This window comes from Silurus aristotelis (assembly GCF_946808225.1).
Source record: "Silurus aristotelis genome assembly, chromosome: 4".
In the NCBI taxonomy this organism is placed as follows: Eukaryota; Metazoa; Chordata; class Actinopteri; order Siluriformes; family Siluridae; genus Silurus; species Silurus aristotelis.
This window is the reverse complement of record NC_139577.1, coordinates 13,687,066-13,709,029: the sequence shown is the minus strand read 5'-3', so window position 1 is coordinate 13,709,029 and position 21,964 is coordinate 13,687,066. Positions and strand designations below refer to the sequence as shown.

General features: G+C 38.6%; 1 protein-coding gene across 7 annotated transcripts in view; it reads right to left on the bottom strand.

The window, feature by feature from the left end:
* Positions 1–11,462: 11,462 nt before the first annotated feature.
* The window catches only part of gng2 (guanine nucleotide binding protein (G protein), gamma 2), a 10,912-nt gene continuing 410 nt past the window's right edge, over positions 11,463–21,964 (bottom strand). Inside the window, exons 1-4 of one of the 7 annotated variants that reach the window (XM_083539651.1) lie at positions 21,820–21,964; positions 12,962–13,671; positions 12,341–12,789; positions 11,463–12,233 (exon numbers count right to left, since the gene is read on the bottom strand). The exon at positions 21,820–21,964 is cut by the window's right edge and continues 96 nt beyond it. In XM_083539651.1, coding sequence (XP_083395777.1) covers positions 12,105–12,233; positions 12,341–12,427 — 216 coding nt within the window. In that variant the 5' untranslated portion in view covers positions 12,428–12,789; positions 12,962–13,671; positions 21,820–21,964 and the 3' untranslated portion in view covers positions 11,463–12,104. The remainder of the gene's footprint in view (positions 12,234–12,340; positions 12,790–12,961; positions 13,672–21,819) is intronic. The other 6 variants (XM_083539650.1, XM_083539649.1, XM_083539647.1 and 3 more) reach the window with 6 other exon arrangements.

Sequence of the window (21,964 nt, the reverse complement as noted above, 5' to 3'; positions counted from 1 at the left end):
TATGCCCTTAGCTTTACACATGTTCTCTTCAGATGGTGTTCACACTGCACAGAACATGTCAGGATTTATTAAACCAAAAAGCTTAGGACAGATAATTCATTGAAAGCACTAAAGAGTTGTCTTCAGCCAAACCCTCTGGTCATACTGAGGTCTCTAGTTTGCAGCCTGATGCACACTTTTAAGTGAAAAATATCATCTTAGCAAGTGACAATATACTGAATATAATCAAATACATTTCTTATGAGATCATAAGAAACCAAAATAGAGATAATTTACCCTATTTCTTCACAGTATTACTCATTATTGCTCAAGCTTGTGCTTCTTCCTCTTCTTCTTCTTCTTCTTCTTCTTCTTCTTCTTCTTCTTCTTCTACTACTACTGCTCCTTTTGGCTGCTCCCATTAGGGGTCATTACAGTAGATCTTCCGTCTCCACACTACCCTGTCCTCTACATCTGCCTCTTTCAAACCAACTACCTGCATGTCTTCTCTCACCACATCCCTAAACCTTCTCCTTGGTCTTCCTTTTTTCCTCCTTCCCAGGGGCTCCACCCTCAGTATTCTTCTACCGTTATACCCCATGTCCCTCCTCTGCACATGTCCAAACCACCTCTTATCTCTCAGAAGCCTTTTTTTTAGTGAAACAAGAAAACAGCTTGACAAACAATATATATATATATATATATATATATATATATATATATATATATATATATATATATATATATATATATATATATATATATATATATATATGTATGTATATATATATATATATATATATATATATATATATATATATATATATATATATGTATATGTATATATATATATATATATATATATATATATATATATATATATATATATATATATACCCACACACACACACACACACACACACACACACACACACACACACATTGCTCAGATTTCAGCAAGCATTTTAGTTCATCTTCTCAAGTGACAATACTATAGAAAATAAACTTGGATATATTTTAGAGTAGTCAATGTGCAGATTGTATAGCAGTACAGATTTACTGTCCTCTAAAAAGAGAACTCACCAGTCATTATTGTCTAAATATCTGCCAACAAAATTGAGTACACCTGAAAGTGATAACAGCTGTATGTCGTGTAACCATGCAAAGCCACATGTCCTATTATTCATGTTCATGTTTTTATCTGCTTGACAGGACCATACAAATTTGTGTATCGTGGATAAGAGAAGTTCAAATTTGATGTGAAAAAACTCTAAAGATTGGAGAATTAGAAATGTTGCTCTCCACAAAGATGGCCAACGCTGTAAGAAGATTGGTAACACCCTGAAAGTGCTTTACAGTACAGTGGCCAGGGTCATACAGAGGTTTTTTTAAATGGGTTTCACTCGGAATAGACCTCACAAGGGTCGATCAAAGTTGAATCCTGTGTGTCAGGTGCAGAAGCTCGCTTCCAAAAACAGACGTACGAAGGTGATGGAGTGGCTAAGTATGTTTTCAGACCTGAACCCTATTGAGCACCTGTCAAGCGGAAGGTGGAGCGGCGCCATGTGTCGTCCACATGCATCCAACATCCAGCAGCTCCCTATGTGCATCAATCCATTGCTGCTTCAGCTTATGTAAAATGTTTGGGATTCACTACTGGACCCCTGGGAAAAAACTTATTTTGTTAACCTCAGGTACCAGTGCAAAGGAAATGTAAATATGTGCTGACTCATCACTTACGAATGAGTAAGTAAAGCTGACATATTTCTTAATTTGAGCACAGACTCTTAATGTGTGATTAAATCCCCTGGTTGGCATGACTATCTGAAAGCCTGAGTGCATGTATTCTAAATGTGGTTGCATGACGGAGGTCACAAAGAGAAAGAGAAACAGAGAGAATCAGAGAAAGAAAAAGAGAAAGAGAGATAGAGAAAGAGCGAGAGCAATGACTCACACTTTACTGATCTCCATGGAAACGTGCTGCGCATTGTTCAAGGAATCTGCGGATGGCTGTCATGATGAGTCTGTTATTTCACTAAAATATGGGCTTTGAGGGTGGCATCTTGGTCTGTGTTAATGTGTGCATTGTATGTTTTTGCATGATGCTTTGTGTGTAAAAACATTATCTGTTTTAGTGATAATGCAAAAGCATGGTGAATTTTGAGAGCATTATTTGAACAAAGCGGATAAAACAGTAATGCTTTAATAGTAATTCTACACTAACAAATTATTTTCCTCCACTAACAATAAGACATACTTACAAATAAGGCATATTAAGAGCATTAACATTACACAAGGTTAATATTGATGTACTTGTACTAATACATTAATGTTTTTATAGTAAATGCTTATTTACATGAACATATATGGTGGACACTCCACATAAGTGGATTTAGGCAATTGCAGACGTTGAAGTTTTCTGTGAGAACAGATTTACTGTATAATTTTTGTAAGGAGTCTTCAGTGTTAATGGTTTCTAACAGTCAGAGGTAAATCTGGTACTCACTACATTTTTTTATGGTTTATCTCACCATTTCCTGTCAAATCTGAAGACAGATTTGTTCAAAAATCAGCAGTTTCTGAAACACTCAATCCAGCTTGTTTGGCACCAACAACCATGGCACTGACAAAGCCAATCCGATTAGAAGAGACCATTTTCCCCATTAAGAGCATTAATCGAAGCTCTTCACCTGTATCTGCATGACGTTATGCACTGAACTGCTGCAACAAATGAATAAGTAAGCAGATGTACAGGTGTTTCTATTAAAGTGCTCAGTAAACATTTTTCTGCTTGAAACACCTGCATTTGACATTGGAGTCCTAAGATTATAGGAAGATTATGATCGCCCTCTAATGTTGGTATTTTAACACTGCACTATGTCCATTAACCGCATGAGTTTTTGTCATTAAGACAATGTTACTTTGGATGTGGTGACAGTAAGATATAACCAAATCTCTACCTAAAGGCAGAGTAATAATGATTAATATTAACTTTAACATTGCCAATAAATGTTGTGACAAAGGAAAATTTTTATTTTGTTTATTTAATTGTTTATTTAACTACAAACCCAATTTCAATAAAGTTGGGACACTGTACAAATTGTGAATAAAAAAGGAATGCAATAATTTACAAATCCCATAAACTTATATTTTATTTACAATAGAATAAAGATAACATATCAATGTTGAAAGTGAGACATTTTGAAATGTCATGCCAATTGGTTCATTTTGGATTTCATGAGAGCTACACATTCCAAAAATGTTTAGACAAGTAGCAATACGAGTTAAGACAAGTTAAATGTACATATAAGGAACAGCTGGAGGACCAATTTGCAACTTATTAGGTCAACTGGCAACATTCATTCATTCATTCATTCATTTTCTCCCGCTTATCCGTAATTTGGGTCGCGGGGGCAGCAGTCTAAACAGGCCCCCGCCTTCGACTGCTGCCCAATCCTCACAGCACCGTCCCTTATGGTCCCTCCTGCAGGTGGTGAGCCCACGGGAAGAACTGGCAACATGATTGGGTAAAAAAGAGGCTCTCAGAGTGGCAGTGTCTCTCAGAAGTCAAGATGGAGAGGCAGAAGATCACCAATTCCCCCCCAATGCTGCGGTGAAAAATAGTGGAGCAATATCAGAAAGGAGTTTCTCAGAGAAAAATTGCAAAGAGTTTGAAGTAATCATCATCTACAGTGCAAAATAGTATCCAAAGATTCAGAGAATCTGGAACAATCTCTGTGCGTAAGGGTCAAGGCCGGAAAACCATACTGGATGCCCGTGATCTTCGGGCCCTTTGACGGCACTGTATTACATACAGGAATGCTAGTTTAATGGAAATCACAACATGGGCTCAGGAACACTTCCAAAAAACATTGTCGGTGAACACAATCCTTCGTGCCAATTGCCGTTGCTGGTTATAACTCTATAAGTAAAAAGAAAAGCAATATCTAAACATTTGCTTTTTCTCTGGGCCAAGGTTTATTTTAAATGGACTGTGGCAAAGTGGAAAACTGTTCTGTGGTCAGACGAATCAAACTTTTAAGTTCTTTTGGAAAACTGGAATGCCATGTCATCCGGACTAAAGAGGATAAGGACAACCCAAGTTGTTATCAGCGCTCGGTTCTGAAGCCTGCATCTTTGATGGTATGGGGTTGCATGAGTGCGTGTGGCATGGGCTGCTTACACATCTGGAAAGGCACCATCAATGCTGAAAGGTATATCCAAGTTCTAGAACATATGCTCCCATCCAGACATCGTCTCTTTCAGGGAAGACCTTGCATTTTCCAATATGACAATGTGAGACCACATACTGCATCAATTACATCATGGCTGCGTAGAAGAAGGTTTCGGGTACTGAAATAGCCAGCCTGCAGTCCAGATCTTTCACCTAAAGAAAACATTTGGCGCATCATGAAGAGGAAGATGCGACAAAGAAGACCTAAGACAGTTGAGCAACTAGAAGCCTGTATTAGACAAGAATGGGACAACATTCCTATTCCTAAACTTGAGCAACTTGTCTCCTCAGTCCCCTGACGATTGCAGAATGTTATAAAAAGAAGAGGGGATGCCACACAGTGGTAAACATGGCCTTGTCCCAACTTTTTTGAGATGTGTTGATGCCATGAAATTATAAATCTGCCCATTTCCCCCTTAAAATGCTACATTTTCTCAGTTTAAACATTTGATATGTCATCTATGTTGTATTCTGAATAAAATATTGAAATTTAAAACTTCCACATCATTGCATTCTGTTTTTATTCACAATTTGTACAGTTTCCCAACTTTTTTGGAATCAGGTTTGTATTTAACAGCAAAACCTGATCGTTATCTCTTAGGTTTGATATGCTTAATATGTAAATTTCACTGTAACTGCAAAAGGGTCCTCCTGTCACATACACACAAACACTAATTTCAAATGGGAATAATTCATAATAAATAATAAATGGGGGAAAAAAAACCTCTGTTAATATAAATATATTTAGCATGGTCAATGTATGTACAATGTGATGTCAGTATCAAAGCATCACCTTATTCAAACATTGAATTTAATTTGAGGCACCAAAAAACATTTAGTGTTTATTAGTGGGTCTGATGCATTAACCCAGCCATTAGGGGGGCACAAGCCAGTGTACTCTTAGTGCCGGTCCCAAGCCCGGGTAAATGGGGAGGGTTGCGTTAGGAAGGGCATCCAGCGTAAAACATGTGCCAAATCAAATATGCGGATCACAAATGAGAATTTCATACCGGATCGGTCGAGGCCTGGGTTAACAACGACCGCCACAGGTATCGTTAGCCGACAGGGTACCGGTGGAAATTGGGCTACTGTTGGCCGAAGGAGGAGAAGGAGAGGAGGAAGGCGTCTACAGAGACGGCAGGAAAAGGAGCAGTGTAGGAGAGTAGAGGTTCGGGTTGGTACTTTAAATGTTGGTACTATGACGGGTAAAGGGAGAGAGGTAGCTGATATGATGGAGAGGAGAAAGGTAGATGTGTTGTGTGTTCAGGAGACCAAGTGGAAAGGGAGTAAGGCCAGGAACATTGGAGGTGGGTTTAAACTGTTTTATCATGGTGTGGATGGGAAGAGAAATGGTGTAGGGGTGATTCTGAAGGAAGCGTACAGTAAGAGTGTAGTGGAGGTGAAGAGAGTTTCTGATTGGGTGATGATCGTGAAGGTGGAAGTTGAAGGGATGATGATAAATGTCATCAGTGCCTATGCTCCACAAGTTGGCTGTGAGATGGAGGAGAAGGAAAGATTCTGGAGTGAATTAGATGAAGTGGTAGATGGTGTACCTAGGAAAGAACGATTGGTGATTGGGGCAGACTTTAATGGGCATGTAGGTGAAGGGAACAGAGGTGATGAGGAGGTGATGGGTAGGTATGGTTTTAAGGAGAGGAATGTGGAAGGGCAGATGGTGGTAGATTTTGCTAAAAGGATGGAAATGGCAGTGGTGAACACGTATTTTAAGAAGAAGGAGGATCATAGGGTGACGTATAAGAGTGGAGGAAGGTGCACACAGGTGGATTATTTTCTGTGTAGGAGATGCAACCTGAAGGAGATTGGAGACTGTAAGGTGTTGGCGGGGGACAGTGTAGCTAGACAGCATCGGATGGTGGTCTGTAGGATGGTTTTGGAGGCGAAGAAGAAGAGGAGGAAAGTAAGGTTTGAAAGAAGAATAAGATGGTGGAAACTGAAGGAGGAAGAGTGTAGTGTGAGGTTCAGGGAAGAGGTCAGACAGGGGCTCGGTGGTGGTGAAGAGGTGCCGGATGATTGGGCAACTACTGCAGGAGTGATAAGGGAGGCAGCTAGAAAAGTACTTGGTGTGACATCTGGAAATAGAAAGCAAGACAAGGAGACGTGGTGGTGGAATGAGGAAGTGCAGGAGAGCATTAGGGGAAAGAGATTGGCAAAACAGAAGTGGGATCGACAGAGTGATGAGAAGAGTAGGCAGGAGTACAAGGAGATGCGGCAGCAGGGTAAAAGGGATGTGGCGAAAGCCAAGGAAAAGGCATATGAGGAACTGTATAAGAGGTTGGGCACTAAGGAAGGAGAAAAGGATTTATACCGATTGGCCAAGCAGAGGGACCGAGCTGGGAAGGATGTACTGCAAGTTAGAGCAATAAAGGATGGAGAGGGAAATGTGTTGACTAGTGAGGAGAGTGTGTTGAGAAGATGGAGGGAGTATTTTGAGCAGCTGATGAATGAGGAAAATCAGAGAGAAGGATGAAGGATGTGGAGTTGGTGAAGCAGGATGTAGATAGGATTAGTAAGGAGGAAGTGAGAGCAGCGATTAAGAGGATGAAGAATGGAAAGTCGGTTGGACCAGATGACATACCGGTAGAAGCGTGGAGATGTTTAGGAGAGATGGCAGTGGAGTTTTTAACCAGATTGTTTAACAGGATTCTGGAAGGGGAGAGGATGCCTGAGGAATGGAGAAGGAGTGTGCTGGTACCGATCTTTAAGCATAAGGGAGATGTGCAGACCTGCAGTAACTACAGGGGAATTAAGTTGATCAGTCACACCATGAAGTTATGGGAAAGAGTAGTGGAAGCCAGGCTGAGAGAAGAGGTGACCATCTGTGAGCAACAGTATGGTTTCATGCCGAGGAAGAGCACCACAGATGCCTTATTTGCTTTGAGGATGTTGATGGAGAAGTATAGAGAAGGACAGAAGGAGCTGCATTGTGTATTTGTGGATTTAGAGAAAGCGTACGACAGGGTGCCGAGAGAGGAGTTGTGGTATTGTATGAGGAAGTCAGGTGTTTCAGAGAAGTATGTGAGGGTGGTGCAGGACATGTATGAGGACAGTGTGACGGCAGTAAAGTGTGCAGTAGGTACGACAGACTGGTTCAGGGTGAAGGTTGGACTGCATCAAGGATCGGCCCTGAGCCCTTTCCTGTTTGCAGTGGTGATGGACAGGTTGACGGACGAGGTCAGACAGGAGTCTCCCTGGACTATGATGTTTGCAGATGATATTGTGATTTGTGGTGAGAGTAGAGAGCAGGTTGAGAAGAGCCTGGAGAGGTAGAGATATGCGCTGGAGAGAAGGGGAATGAAAGTCAGTAGGAGTAAGACAGAGTACATGTGTGTGAATGAGAGGGAGGGCAGTGGAGTGATGCGGTTGCAGGGAGAAGAGGTGGAGAAGGTGGAGGAGTTCAGGTACCTGGGGTCAACAGTGCAAAGTTATGGAGAGTGTGTTAGGGAAGTAAAGAAAAGAGTGCAGGCACGGTGGAGTGGGTGGAGAAGAGTGACAGGAGTGATTTGTGATAGAAGAGTATCTGCAAGAATGAAAGGGAAAGTTTATAGGACTGTGGTGAGACCTGCGATGTTGTATGGATTAGAGACAGTGGCATTGAGTAAAAAACAGGAGGTGGAGCTGGAGGTAGCAGAGCTGAAGATGTTGAGGTTTTCGTTGGGAGTGACGAGGATGGACAAGATTAGAAATGAGTTTATTAGAGGGACAGCACATGTAGGATGTTTTGGTGACAAGGTGAGGGAGGCGAGATTGAGATGGTTTGGACATGTGCAGAGAAGGGACATGAATTATATTGGTAGAAAAATGCTGAAGATGGAGCCACCAGGTAGGAGGAAAAGAGGAAGGCCAAGGAGGAGGTTCATGGATGTGGTGAGGGAAGACATGCAGGTAGTTGGTGTAAAAGAGGCAGATATAGAGGACAGGGTGGTATGGAGACGGATGATCCGCTGTGGCGACCCCTAATGGGAGCAGTCGAAAGAAGAAGAAGAAGAAGAAGAAGAAGAAGAAGTGGGTCTGATGCATTCATGCAGTTTAGACTGTATACACTTTAAGCTGTAGCTCTTTAACATTGGTGAGCTTTTTCTAGTTAAAGTTAGGGAAAGTACTGTAAAATTTTTATCATGTCCAAAATCTTGGAGAGGTTTTCTTGGAGAAGTCTCTGATGTAATCTACAATGCCAATGTTGTCTTTTCTAAACAGGAAAAAAAATCACACAGCAGACAGAGTGGCGCATACGTTCTTCTTTGGTTAATGTAAATAAATATGTGCGTGTGTGTGTGAGTGTCTGTGTGTGTTCACACTCACCTGAGCTCAAAACTTGAGCTAAAACTGTTCCTGATTGGGTAAGAAGACATGTTTACCAGACATGTGTGAGCCCAGTACTTGTATCGTTAAAATCTTTTAGAGATTACACAGACACTATAAGAATGTGTGATAAGAGAACCAGTGTGAGGCTAATCTTAATACTAACATGTATTAATTTAAAGCTTTATTGAATTCCCCCTTTTATATTGTCATTTGCTCTGCCCATGTGCTGTCTCTAGTGCGTATGCAAAATAATGTGGAAATTCTAATTAATTGGATTTTTGGAATCCTAAATATAGATTTTGGAATCTATGACCTACAGTCGTGTTGATTCATCTACAAAAAGAATCGTCTAAAAGAATTGTAAACTTATTATTGATGATGATCAGTGTTCCCTATTGATCAACTCTGAATGAAAATGAATCCTAAAAAGCAACAGCAAACAAACAAGTGTAAAGGGGTGTTACTGAAAAGTGAAATTAAATAGTAAGCACAAACATGTTCACAGCATGTTAGAAATAAAAACTAATTAAAATCATTACAAGCTATACTAGTATACATTCTGTTTTTTTGTTGGTTTTTTTTATGCTGGGTGATTTACAGGGGAGACGAGTCTTGTGCAAGCAAAGAGCTTTCTATGGCCCTTGTGGAAGACTCCAAAGCTGGATCACTGATAGACAGTCTGCAGCCCATTGCTGGACTTCCACTGCCCTCTGTTGGTACTTCCTGATTCTTCTATTATATATTCACTGAAGAGAAAACATTACTGTATCTAGACTACTTCTTTGTTATTAACTAGCCAGCTTTGTCAATTAAATCAAATTGCTAAATTTAATAATCAGCAGTTCATTAGGAATGCACATTTTAGTTTGCATATAGATATATGCAAAAATATTGACACAGCACTGATATATCTTTTCAGATACACCATTATCTCAAGCAAAGTAATTGTGGTTGGCCAAGAACATGAGTAAACTGCACAAACTCTCTAAATACCTCTAACTCAACTCTTCTAAATAATTATAACTGTTGCTAAGGTCTCTTTGCAGTCTCCCTGATGTTTGTCTTGTCCTTTTGGAAGGAGCTCCTGTTGCTGTTAATGTCACTTTAGTACCGATTTTTGTCGACTTGTAAATGGCCTTCACTGTGTTCCCTTGTAGATTTAATATATAAATTTTTTTCCAAAGCATGGCTTCAGCAGTAGGATGAAATCAAGTTTGAAGTGCTACAGAAGCAGCTAATCTTTACTTGAAATGTATCAGAATCACTTCACTGATAACAGGGGCATGATAATTATTTGTGAGGGTCTAAATCTGATTGGTTTGTATTGAGCACAACCATATGCTTCATTATCATTTTTTAAACAATTCTAGTTCTTTTTTTTTTTTTTATTCAAATGTTGCTAACGGCTGTATTTGATTTCTCAAATTGTTTGTGGTGCTGCATGTCAGACTTGGAAATGCGTTTTTTTTACTGAATGCTTTAAAATCTCAATTTTCCAAGTCAACAGAAAAGGGTTGTGGTTACATGCACTGTACACTTTAACAATAATAAGAATGTAATAAATGTACATTTGGTGCCACCCAGATGAGGATGTATATACTGTATATATTATCACTGTATAGCTGTTTTATCACTGTATAGCTGCTTTTAGACAGTGTTCACTGTTAAAACCACTACACAAATAATACATTTAATTGAATTGAACTTGCAAATAAGAGTGATAACTGGACAGAGGAGTTCAGCTTTTGCAGGGCTAATTTTAGCCCAGCTAAGTTTCTAAACATAATATCAGTGAAGCTGGAATGCTATACAATTTTTGTAAACTTAAGAGACTACTATGTATTAGGAGCTGAAAAGCTAACATGCACAGGGGTGCACTAAGTAGAGTTTCTTATACTTTGGTTCTTTTTTGTGAGCCTGAACTTACTATCTGCCACATGTTCCCCCATTCCTGTGTGAGTTTTCTTTGGTTCCCCATTTCTTCCAACACAAAAAAATGCTGGCAGCAGTATTTGGATAAATGGCCTCTAGTGTAAATGTTGATTGAATATGTTTTTTAACTGTAGCTTTTATTTCTACATTCATACTGCTGGAAAGTTACTGCAGTGTGTAATTTATATATATTGCAGATGTGTATTCAGGTGTAGTGGTGTTTGTCATCACTTTGACTTTATTATAGGTGAGCAGAATTGGAACAGTAACTGAACACCTGTCATCATTGGAGACTTTAAATATAGCATTATATAAGCAAGAAAAGCTAAAAAAAAAATGTGTATATATATATATATATATATATATATATATATATATATATATATATATATATATATATATATATATATATATATATATATATATATATATATTAATAAGGGATTGCATTTCACTAGAGGACACTGGAATTCCTTTGCAATTGCTGTCATGGAAAAATGGAAAAAGCATTGCCTATTTTTCCTGCTTCTAACATGTCAAATTTGAGGACAAAATGTTTACTTGCTGTCTAATATATTCAACCCATAACAGGTGCCATGATGAAGAGATTATCGGTGTTATTCACTTTTTCAGACAGTGGTCATAAACATTTGCATGCTTGTTGTATTTTAGTCTATGCACTATAAAATATACTGTTAAAACTTAAAAAGATCTGGGATACTATTCTCTTAAAATCCTTATATGTAAAGAAATAAAAAATAATTTTTGATCAAGTATACACAGATTTCAGTATAAGTACCTATCTTTAAAAAATTGCATTTAAAAATTTTTTTAATTGAATAAACAATTTCCTGATTGTAATTGTAATAATAATAAAAAAGGCAAAATAAACAGGTCAATTCTTTTTTAAGGTTTTTTTTTCATGCAATTATTATTGGAATCACCACAGACATTCAAACCGTATACAGCACAACACAGTTGATTTTTACAAATAGTAAAAAGACCTATCTTTATGAAGAAGACAAAAAATTTAATTGCCTGCTATACATATTCAAATGTTGTAATCAGTTTCATAAAGATACGTATCTGTTAGGAATATTTGTATGTGTGCAAATCTTTCATAAAAAATGCTCTTACCTATCTATTATTATTACATAAAAAAAAAGTACATACGTAGAAAGCTACCTAAGTCATATATATACCAAATTTATTTAAGAGAATGATTATTGAAATAGAGCAAACAAAGAAGAAATCAGAACATTTCTATGACGACCCATGATCTTTGCTCAGTGATCAGCTTTGAAATCAGGATCAACTTAATTTAATTAAACAAAACATTTGAATACCTCATAGGGACCACAAAATACCGCATTAATACTGCAATTTACACATCATATCCAGCTTGAGCTGCTGTAATGCCAGTTGCTCATGTTGGCTGTGCTTTCCCTTGTAAACATGCACAGCCCTGGCTCTCCCTCCATGCTGGGGTTTTGCACGAGGCACATGGAGAACCAGGTGAGGTTGAGGAGTCACCGCACGCCTGCCCCCTCAGCCATCACTAAAAGGTTTACGTTCTTAATATCAATGAGTGTGGGTCCCAGATGGAGCAGGCATGCCCAAGGCCAGCCATCACTGCTTACAGGATGGCGCAGAAGAACTTCTTCTCCCTGAAGGGGTTCTCAGAAGCAGGCACAGGTGACAGCAGAGGGTCCTCCTTAGCATGAGCTTCGCAGTATGACATCAAGTCTGCCGCTGCTTTAGACACCTGCCAGTGATAAATGTGTAAAATGTTGTAGGTAGTTTGTTCAAACACATCCTCTCTGATTTACACATTAGACAACATGGTTTTTCTGTACATTATTTTCCCCTCACCTTTATACGGTCAATATTCGCTTCCATCTTGAGCTGTTCCACCAGTTTACGGGCCTGGGCAATGCTGGCAGTATTGTTGCTAGCCATGAGTCTGCTGGACTGGGAGGCTTAAAGACGAACACTACTGCACCAGGACACACACACACACACACACACACACACACACACACCAATATTAATCATGTTTATACACTGATTCATGTTTCACACAATCCCATGGTTGAATATTCCCTTTTAATACCTCTGCGTCACTGTGTAAAACTGACTGCCATGCTGCCTAGCAACACCATGAGGTAGGAACCACGGATTTAACTGCCTTTGTGCTGAACTGTTTCTCTGACACACTAACAGAAACAAATAGCACTAATATGATGTGTACTACTGTAAATCCCATGTTTAGGAAGTTCTCATATCCAAATGTATTTGGTTGCATTTTGTTTCTTATTTGCCTGTATGGTTTTTGGCCATTTCTCTTTGATCCCTTGCCCAAGTTCTGCAATAACTACCAGTTTTTTCTTTGCATTTCTTGCACAAGAACCCATCCTTCTTCTTCTTTTTTCAGCAGATCATCCCTCTCCATATTACTCTGTCCTCTACATCTGCCTCTTTCACACCAACTACCTGCATGTCTTCCCTCAACACATCCATAAACCTCCTCTTTGGACTTCTTCTTTTCCTCCCTTCTGGTGGCTCCATCCTCAGCATTCTTCTACTGATATATCCTATGTCCCTCCTCTACACATGTCCAAACCATCTTAATCAGGCCTCTCTCACCTTGTCTCGAAAATGTCCTACATGCGTTGTCCCTCTACAAAACTTGTTTCTAATCCTGTCGATCGTCTTCACTCCCAACAAAAACCTCAACATCTTCAGCTCTGCCACCTCCAGCTCCACCTCCTGTCTTTTAGTCAATTTTGATGAACCCATTAATAAACCAAAAATGACAGCATTTTGGAGATGCTCTTGTCTAATGGCATTGGGCAGTATGACGGCACAGCCCCTAAAAACTTCAGTAGACGGATTGTACACTGTCTGTGTTTGAGTGTGTGTTTGTGCATGGTGCCTTGAAATGAACTGGTGTCCCATTTTGGAGTGAATTCTCATACCTGGCACTCAGCTTAAATGGCATTGGTTCCAAATCCTCCAGATTGGCAGGTAATGTATGATCTGCTGGACCTTAAAATGTGTGTGAAATTGTATGTGTATGTACCCGATTTTTATATGTCTTTGTGGATACTGTACCTTAAATCTCTCTGTGTTTTCAGGTCACTCTGCCCCTTTATTGGCACTGCTCAAGGCACAACCTTCTGTTGTTCGTTTCACTTATTGGCCTAAAAAAAAAAAGAATCTTTGTTGAAATTTATTTATAGTGTGCACCTGAGAGACAAAAGATTGTTACACATACATTTCAGACACACACACACACACACACACACACACACACACACACACACACACACATAAACATAGATATAGTCTTATCTAAAGGGCACCAACAGACAACGACATGCTGTGTCAAAGAGTGTGCGAGTGTGCATTTAAGCTTTGTTTTGTTTGTTCCCCTACATGGATATTGATAGCATGCTGAGACACACCTGTCAAGACTGTGAGCTCAAAGGGTGTGTGGTGTATTCGAGTTTTTAATCTCAGTAGGGCCATCTGCAGAAAGGTTAACCACAACGGCCTACTAATGAGAGAGAGCAGCAGGGGGCGCCAAAGTGTCAGCTGTCACTGACCCCAGTCTCATTAATGGGTCCAGCTCAGCCTGCTGGCTTCAATATATCAAGAGAGCGAGAGAGAGAGAGAGAGATGACGAGAGAGAGAGAGAGAGAGAGAGAGAGAGAGAGAGAGAGAGAGAGAGAGAGAGAGAGAGAGAGAGAGAGAGAGAGAGAGAGAATCTAAGCAACCTTCGATAACACTTTTCTATAATTTTCTTTACAGTATTACATCTACTCTTTTATAATTCATCAAAGCACAAGTGTACAATCTGTTCTGTTTCTAGTTCAACACATGCTGACAAAAGTTGACAAGGACCATAGTTCCACTGTATTATATTATGCCTTACTAATAAAACTCGATAATGAAGTGAGTCTCCTGCTGTCCTACTAATTATTTATAATGTTCTCTTTCTTACCAGATTACCTCCAATCACATTTCCTGGACTTATTGCATAATTGCACTGAAGTCACTGTGTCATTTTCGAAGCCACATTTAACAACATTATTGTTGCCGGCAGGAAGCAGAGCACCACTGGGAATTCAGCCTAAAACGATATTTGTACTCCTCAGAATAGCTCAGATTTAAATTGACCATATGCTGTGGGTCCCTTTTCATCCCAAACCCAATAAGTAAAAAAAGAAGTAAACCTTTCAGATGCATTGTTAAACATCACAAGTCAGTGGTTAGGACAATTTTAGGCTAAACTTTCATTAGTGGCCTTCATTAAGACTTAAGGGGGGGTGTCACGATGAAAACCGGTAACCCTTCTTTTGCAACCATCAGTTGCTAGGCAACTGAGATGGCAAAGCATCTAGGAGAGGTGAAATGTTCCACTCTGAAATCAACACTGAGGCCAGACCCAGGCCAAGCATACAGGAACTCGCATTTTGATGGGTGAGGGTGGATATCCGAGCCAGCCCAACCTTGCTAAATCAAAATGAAAACAGTTTACAGAATCTCAAAACATCAGCCTGCATTTATGAGAGTGAAACTTTGTATGTCAGTTCCTGTTTGTTCTCACATAATACTGCTCACTGCAATACCATATAGGGGCTCAGAAAGAGAAAGTGAGTAAGAGAGAGAGAGAGAGACAGAGAGAGAGAGAGAGAGAGAGAGAGAGAGAGAGAGAGAGAGAGAGAGAGAGAGAGAGAGAGAGACAGAGAGAGACAGAGAGAGAGACAGAGACAGAGACAGAGACAGAGACAGAGAGAGAAAGAAATGAAGAGACCAAGGGAGAAGCTAAATGAATAGGAAGTGAACTAGTACAGCTATGGGCTTGCTGTGGTATGTGAGGTAAGAGATGCAGGAAGTGGGAGCATTCCTGTCTAATAGTCGGTGTATCTTACTGATCCAAATGCATAGATTTCTTTCTGCATTTCCCTGGACAAATTATCAATATCAGAGGATGTGCTGTGAGGGGGTGTGGGAGATCTGAACCCCTAGAAAGGGGACCATATGCCCACTCATTACTCAGCGCTGTCCCCTACTGATAAACAGGAAGAAAGGATAATCTTTAAGCCCCCTTTGAAAATTATCGAACATAAATTTCAAACGTGCAGTAAAATAATACAATGGAAGACCTTTTTTTAGTGCGCACTTGTTTTTGCTGTCAAAATGAAGTTTAAAATCTGAAAGATAAACACATGTCCACCCATCCACCCACACATACTCTCGTAACCAGCCACTAATAACTTATATCAAGCTGCTGAAAAAGCCTCTTAGAGGATGTGAACACCTCGATAGAAGCAACTGGTTAAAGTGATGCTCTGGTCACTCATCATAACCTTAAGTAAGACTCAAAAACAAAGAGCAAAAAATACTTGTGTATGCCTGCAAGGAAGAGCTAAAGAATGCGCATTAAGATGATTAGTTCTGCAAGATCCCTGAAAAATGGTTTGCATGAGAAATGACAACCTTTCTTCCTTTTTTCATGTAATGCTACGTTTTTCACACGTATCTTAACCCTCTTTCTTTCTCTTCCCTTTTTTCTACAGATTTGTGTTACTTTAATGCCATTCTTTACTGCTTTAGCTGCTATTAACAACAAAACAAACAAGAATTCGTTATCATACAAAGCCAAACTTTTTTTTTATTTATGAATGCATTTCTGTATTAATTGGGTCTTATTCTCCAAAATCTCCCATAAGTTTAAATAAGTTTTGATCTGGTGGGTATGAAACCCATATGATATGATTTACATTATTTTCATATTAATCCAAGCTTTCATTAAGCCCTTGTGCCCTGAGAATTTAAAGATTGTTTCATCGTCATTGATTTGGATAAACAACCCTCTGGTAGAGAAAACTCATTTTTGGGAAATGAATATCTTCTTCTTCTTTCGGCTTCTCCCATTAGGGTCACCACAGCGGATCAGCCATGAAAGTCTGATTTGTGATACGCATATTTGATTTGGCACTTTTTACGTTGGATGCCCTTCCTAACGCAACCCTCCCCATTTATCCGGGCTTGGGACCGGCACTAAGAGTGCACTGGCTTGTGCAACCCTAATGGCTGGGTTTTTTGAGAAATAAATATATATCGAGTACCCTTCTATATATATAAAAATATTCGAGTACCCTTCTTGGGTAATAGGGTTCCAAAAGGACACTGTCAGGCCATAAAAAAATATTGGTCTAAATAATGTGGTCTAAATGTGGTCTTGGTAGATATTACAGGAAGAGTGAGCACATAACTATGCTTAATTTAATATTTTCTAGAAAAACCTAGCATGTAATAGATAATACAGGCTGTTAATCATTCTGTATGAATGAAACAGAAAATCGAAATATATATATATTTCTTTAAGTTTAGGGTTTAAGGTTTTCCAATCTAATGCATGGCATCAAATACAACTAAATATTGTCGTATATTTAAGCTTTTAGTGCTGTCTCTCTTACTTTAAAAAAATGGTAGCCTTACCCCTCCAAAGAGCTGTGTAGCACCAGGGATTCCCACGTTTCCAGATTCATTAATTGCTTTTACACAACACTTAAGCTTTCCACATCTTCCCTCTGTCAGTAAGTATTTTAATGGCGGGTTGATTCCGACCTAATATGATTTATCACTATAACATAACATATACACTTAAAAATCGTTTTTAAAAAGATTAAGTTAAGTATGCATGTAAAAGGTCACTAAGTAAGGGTTATAGTTTTCAGACATTTTCTACTCAGAGTTGTAGTGTTTCTTAGAAAAAAGATATTGTTGTCCACTGAAAGCAAAGTGCTTATACACGCATGTAAGTCAATCACATTCAAGTGCAATGTGGGTTAATTTGTTATCACCCAAAGGTTTCTAGGGTGTATTTTTCCTCTTACAAAACAGCAATTTGCCAACACTGAACTTACATTATACTAGGTACAATATACAATACACTATACACAGTATACTAATGTACTATACAAGGTACATCATACTGTTGATCCTGTGCCTGAATAAACATAATATATGAATTATAAAATTAATTTGCATTGAAGCCAGATTTACTGTCATTGTCATAATGTTTTATATGCATATATAAGAAAATCGTTAAAAACACCTGATTAATCATATTTGAGAAATGATCCACACTATAATATAAGTAGAAAATAAAGCCCTTTCCAAAAGCAACCTAAAGTCACGTACACTCTTCAGGAAAAACTAACCCAAGGACATAAGCATGCTGTTTCCTGGGTTGAGTGACTCAGCTGTTAGACTGCCCATTTTTTTTCTCATCAGCATGGACTCTGTCAGTTCCCTAAAGGTTTGATTATATTAAACAGTTTCACACACTTCAGTTCATTAACACTATAGGTTTCTGCATGTCGGTGCATCTAAATTTCACCAAATATAAATTTTTTTGTTACCCATTAAAATGGTAACGTAAATTAATAATAAAATATCACAAAGCCATCTTTCTATTTTTTTATAATTTGCTATAATCAACATAGCAAATCAAATGGAGAAAGTACAAGAAATCCACCTCAATGGTGAACCTTTTGCAAAAATATAATAAAAAAATGAAAAAAAAACTTCAAATGTAAAGAAATGTGACTGGGTTCGTAATGTACATGCAAAGAAAGACATAAAATCAACATATTTATCTTTATAACCATCAGTGCATAGGGTAAGTAGGGCAAATATAAATTAGGGTTTTTTTTTTTTGTAAATCATGTTGCTGCAGCTAAACAAATGTGTACAGTGCAGTACAGTGACATTTCATGGCAAAAGCTGACTGAAACGACATACCACATATGTGTTATCGTTGGATTGATAGATTTCAAGTAAATAATATTTTTATAATAGCGTAATAAATGTGTAACAATATTTAAATTAGGCCAGAATAACACAGAAAAAGACATTCAATGCCCATCAGCACAGCGCATAAATGTTCGCCTAAAAAAAGAGCAATGTGCGCAAAAGAGGAAAAAATAGGCTGTTTCAGGCAACCAAAATAGCAACGCGGCATAATTATACAGAAAATTGAACTTCCATTGTCACACAAATATACCCCCATGTGCCTTGTGAGCTCCTATGAGATAGATGATTAAATATTTCATGTTCAAAGTCCCATGAGAAAAGAAAAGAGGAGGAGATTTTTAATCATGCTTTACACCGGGGGTCACCCCGTGGTTACTTACACTTATGCCTCCAGTCACACAAACATTTACAGCACCTCAGACATAGTGGGGACTGATAAAGTACACCAGCTATTGCATGTCCAGTGTCCTTCGGGAGCTACATCCCTCATAAACCTTTGCTTCAATTATATGCCAATATACTGTAAAGCAGCATGTGCAAGAGCCCCAGTTATTCTGCTTGCACATTTTCCCATAAACACACTGCTCAAATGGGCTGTTAAATGTTAATTATCTCAGTATAAAGCTCACATGCAACCCTTCCTTACCTAGTTTTAACTCACAGCTGCAAACACATAGCATACAGCAACAAGTCTCAGCACTGTTTCACACCCTATCAATGCGTGAAGATTATGAGATCATTCTGGTCAGAATTAAAATGTGTCAATGCTAAGACAAGTATGGTCTCACCAGTCTCACACAGTTCAGGCTGTGATTTAAAAAGGATGCAATTTAATCTATTTAAAAAACAAGAAGTATTATGTTGGTTATATGATTGTATTGTTCTCATTGTTTGCATTGCAATCATAATTTTTGCACACGGCTTACAGTAAAAATGTGATGAGACAAATTGCAGGTCTTTCACCTGAATTAGGGCTTGAAAAGGCTTTAATGATACCAGTTCCAGAGAACACTTTGTTTCCAGGGAAACAGGAGCAAGTGTGTGTGTGTGTGTGTGTGTGTTTGTGTGTGTGTGTGTGTGTGTGTGTGTGTGTGTGTGTGTGTGTGTGTGTGTGTGTGTGTGTGTGTGTGTGTGTGTGTGTGTAACAGGGGGAGGGTTTAGTGTGTGTGCATAAGTGTATGTGTGCATGTATAGCCTGGTACTGGAATAAACACGGTTTTCTTCAAAATGGACCACTTTGCCAAGAACCCCCAAGACTCCTGAGAAGTTAATAATATTCCACACATTTAGATCTGTACACTTTACAGGAGAATGTGTGAAGGACACAGACAGACACCAACAAACTAATCCATTTTAATGCTGGCATTATTCTAATTCACTTCACAAGACATATGTTTACAAGGCGTGGCTTTTTCTGGGATGCTGATATCGAGTGGTAATTGCTTTTTTATTAACTCCACAAACCAATGCATCTTGTATCTAGACCACATTCTATTAAGCATTTCTCTTATTCTTGATTATTATATTTATCCCTGGCAACACTTTATTAATGTTCAGCATTGACCATTTGCCAGCTAACAATATTGTAAGTTTGTAACGTTGTTGTGTAATACTGATTTCACAGAACGCATGTGACATGAAGAAATCACTGTTTTCACTTAACACTTATTTACTATGTCAAAGATGTTTATTATGAGAGTTCCTGTCAGTATTAGAATGAGTCATATAATTTCGATGATGTAATACATTTGTTTTAGTCAAAATAATGTAGGTCAATGGTTAACCATGCAGGTTTAGCAGGTCTAGCCTTGCATTCTTTATTCTTGGAACCTCAGACCTTTCCTATTATTTTCTCTTCATTTACCGAATAATTCATAGCAGATACTGCATTATATCCTTGAGGATTAATAACTAAATAATAATCTAGTGGTCACTACATCTAGCAGTTGCCTTGCCCAAGTAATACTACTGGTTAGTATGAAGTGTACAGACAAAATATAGTATATATTTACAGTAGTAAAAGAAATTGCACTATACACTATTCTAAAATAAAGAGAATATTCAGGTCCAGGTAGTTAATAGTCTTTCATTGTTAGAAGGAGCACAGAATGTTAGTAGGAAAAATGTGTGTGTGAGCAGCGTGATAATGTGGGGCCCAGAGTGGACGAAAGCTGCTAAGTCATTCCAATGCTGTAATGACTGGTTTGACATTTTGAAAGGCTTAATCATGATCATGTTTTTTCCCTGAGCATCAGGGGAAAAGCTTGGGGGAAAAATATGATTATGTCTTTTGCTATTGTACATGTGTTGGTGTGATGTTAACTTACATGCACTTCCAACAAAATCCTTGAAAATGAAAATAAATGACAAACATTGCCCTATAGCAACACATATTCTCTCTCTCGTACACACAAATAAACATACACACAGACACTAAGGCGCGCATACACACACATACACACACGCACGCACATTTTTCTTTCATGATTCATTAATTCATTTCACATTCTTCCTTTTTCAACTTAAAAAAAATCCTTACTGTATAAAACTATATTTTAGATACAAATACCGCACATGTATAACATAAGGTGTCAAAACCTTTGCCCACATATAGTATAATGTTAGACAGGTATGTACATAGACTGCAATGACTGGATGTAGCAAGATGCTCACTATTATATAACATGGTACGTAGCTGTGATAGGAACAGAAGAAACAAAATGGCAAGCACCAGGGAACCAAATAAACACTCACGTTATGAAATCTCGGGTTAGCTGTGATCTACGTTGCTTCCGTATGCAGTGTAAAATGAGCTGTATAGCAAATACCATAGATTTATTTTGACTTTAAACACCCAAATATAATACCCTTAAAATAAAAAAATTTATTGTCTTACAAGAAAGCAGAACTGTTTCACCATTATAACAATTCATCAGGGACTCCTTGGGGATTCCTCACATATAATGTACTTTTTCCTCGCTCAGCCATCGTTCTTTCTCCTCTGTATCTTCTTTATCCCCTCCCCCATTTTTTTCATGAATCCCTTTTTTCCAAACACATACACAGAGGAAGAACCAACTGAACCAAAAGGCATTTTCTAACAGGCTTCATGACACACACGCCACAATGTGGAAGTGAATTCTTCTCTTATCCTTTATTCAGTGAGAAGCTGTCGAGCTCTTTCAGTAGTCTTCTTCAATCCATGTTAACGATGATGCACACTGACACCCATGCAATAGCTATGGATGAGTGGTGTCTCCACAAAACACCGCCCTGATGGAACCTTCTACACACTCACAGCCACACATTCTCATTCTACATGACATTGCTCACAAACTGCATTCTTCGAAAACACACATTACATTCGGCTAAAAAAGTGCATTGGAGAGGAAATGTTTCTGACTCAATTTTGTTGTGTTCTGCTCTAACACCCACAGATAGATCTCCCTCTCACACTTGTATGCACAAGTACCACAGCTTCTTCTTTTTCCACAGTGAGCTGATAAAAGTCTACAGCTTACCTTCTACTTCAGGGAGATTATGCTTAGGTTTATGCCTTTTCAGTGACTCCACTTTCGAACAGGATCTAGTAGTAGTAGCCAAGGGTTCTCTCACACACTGTCCCTCTTCCTTACACTTTTGTAACCACACAAACGCATAAAACCA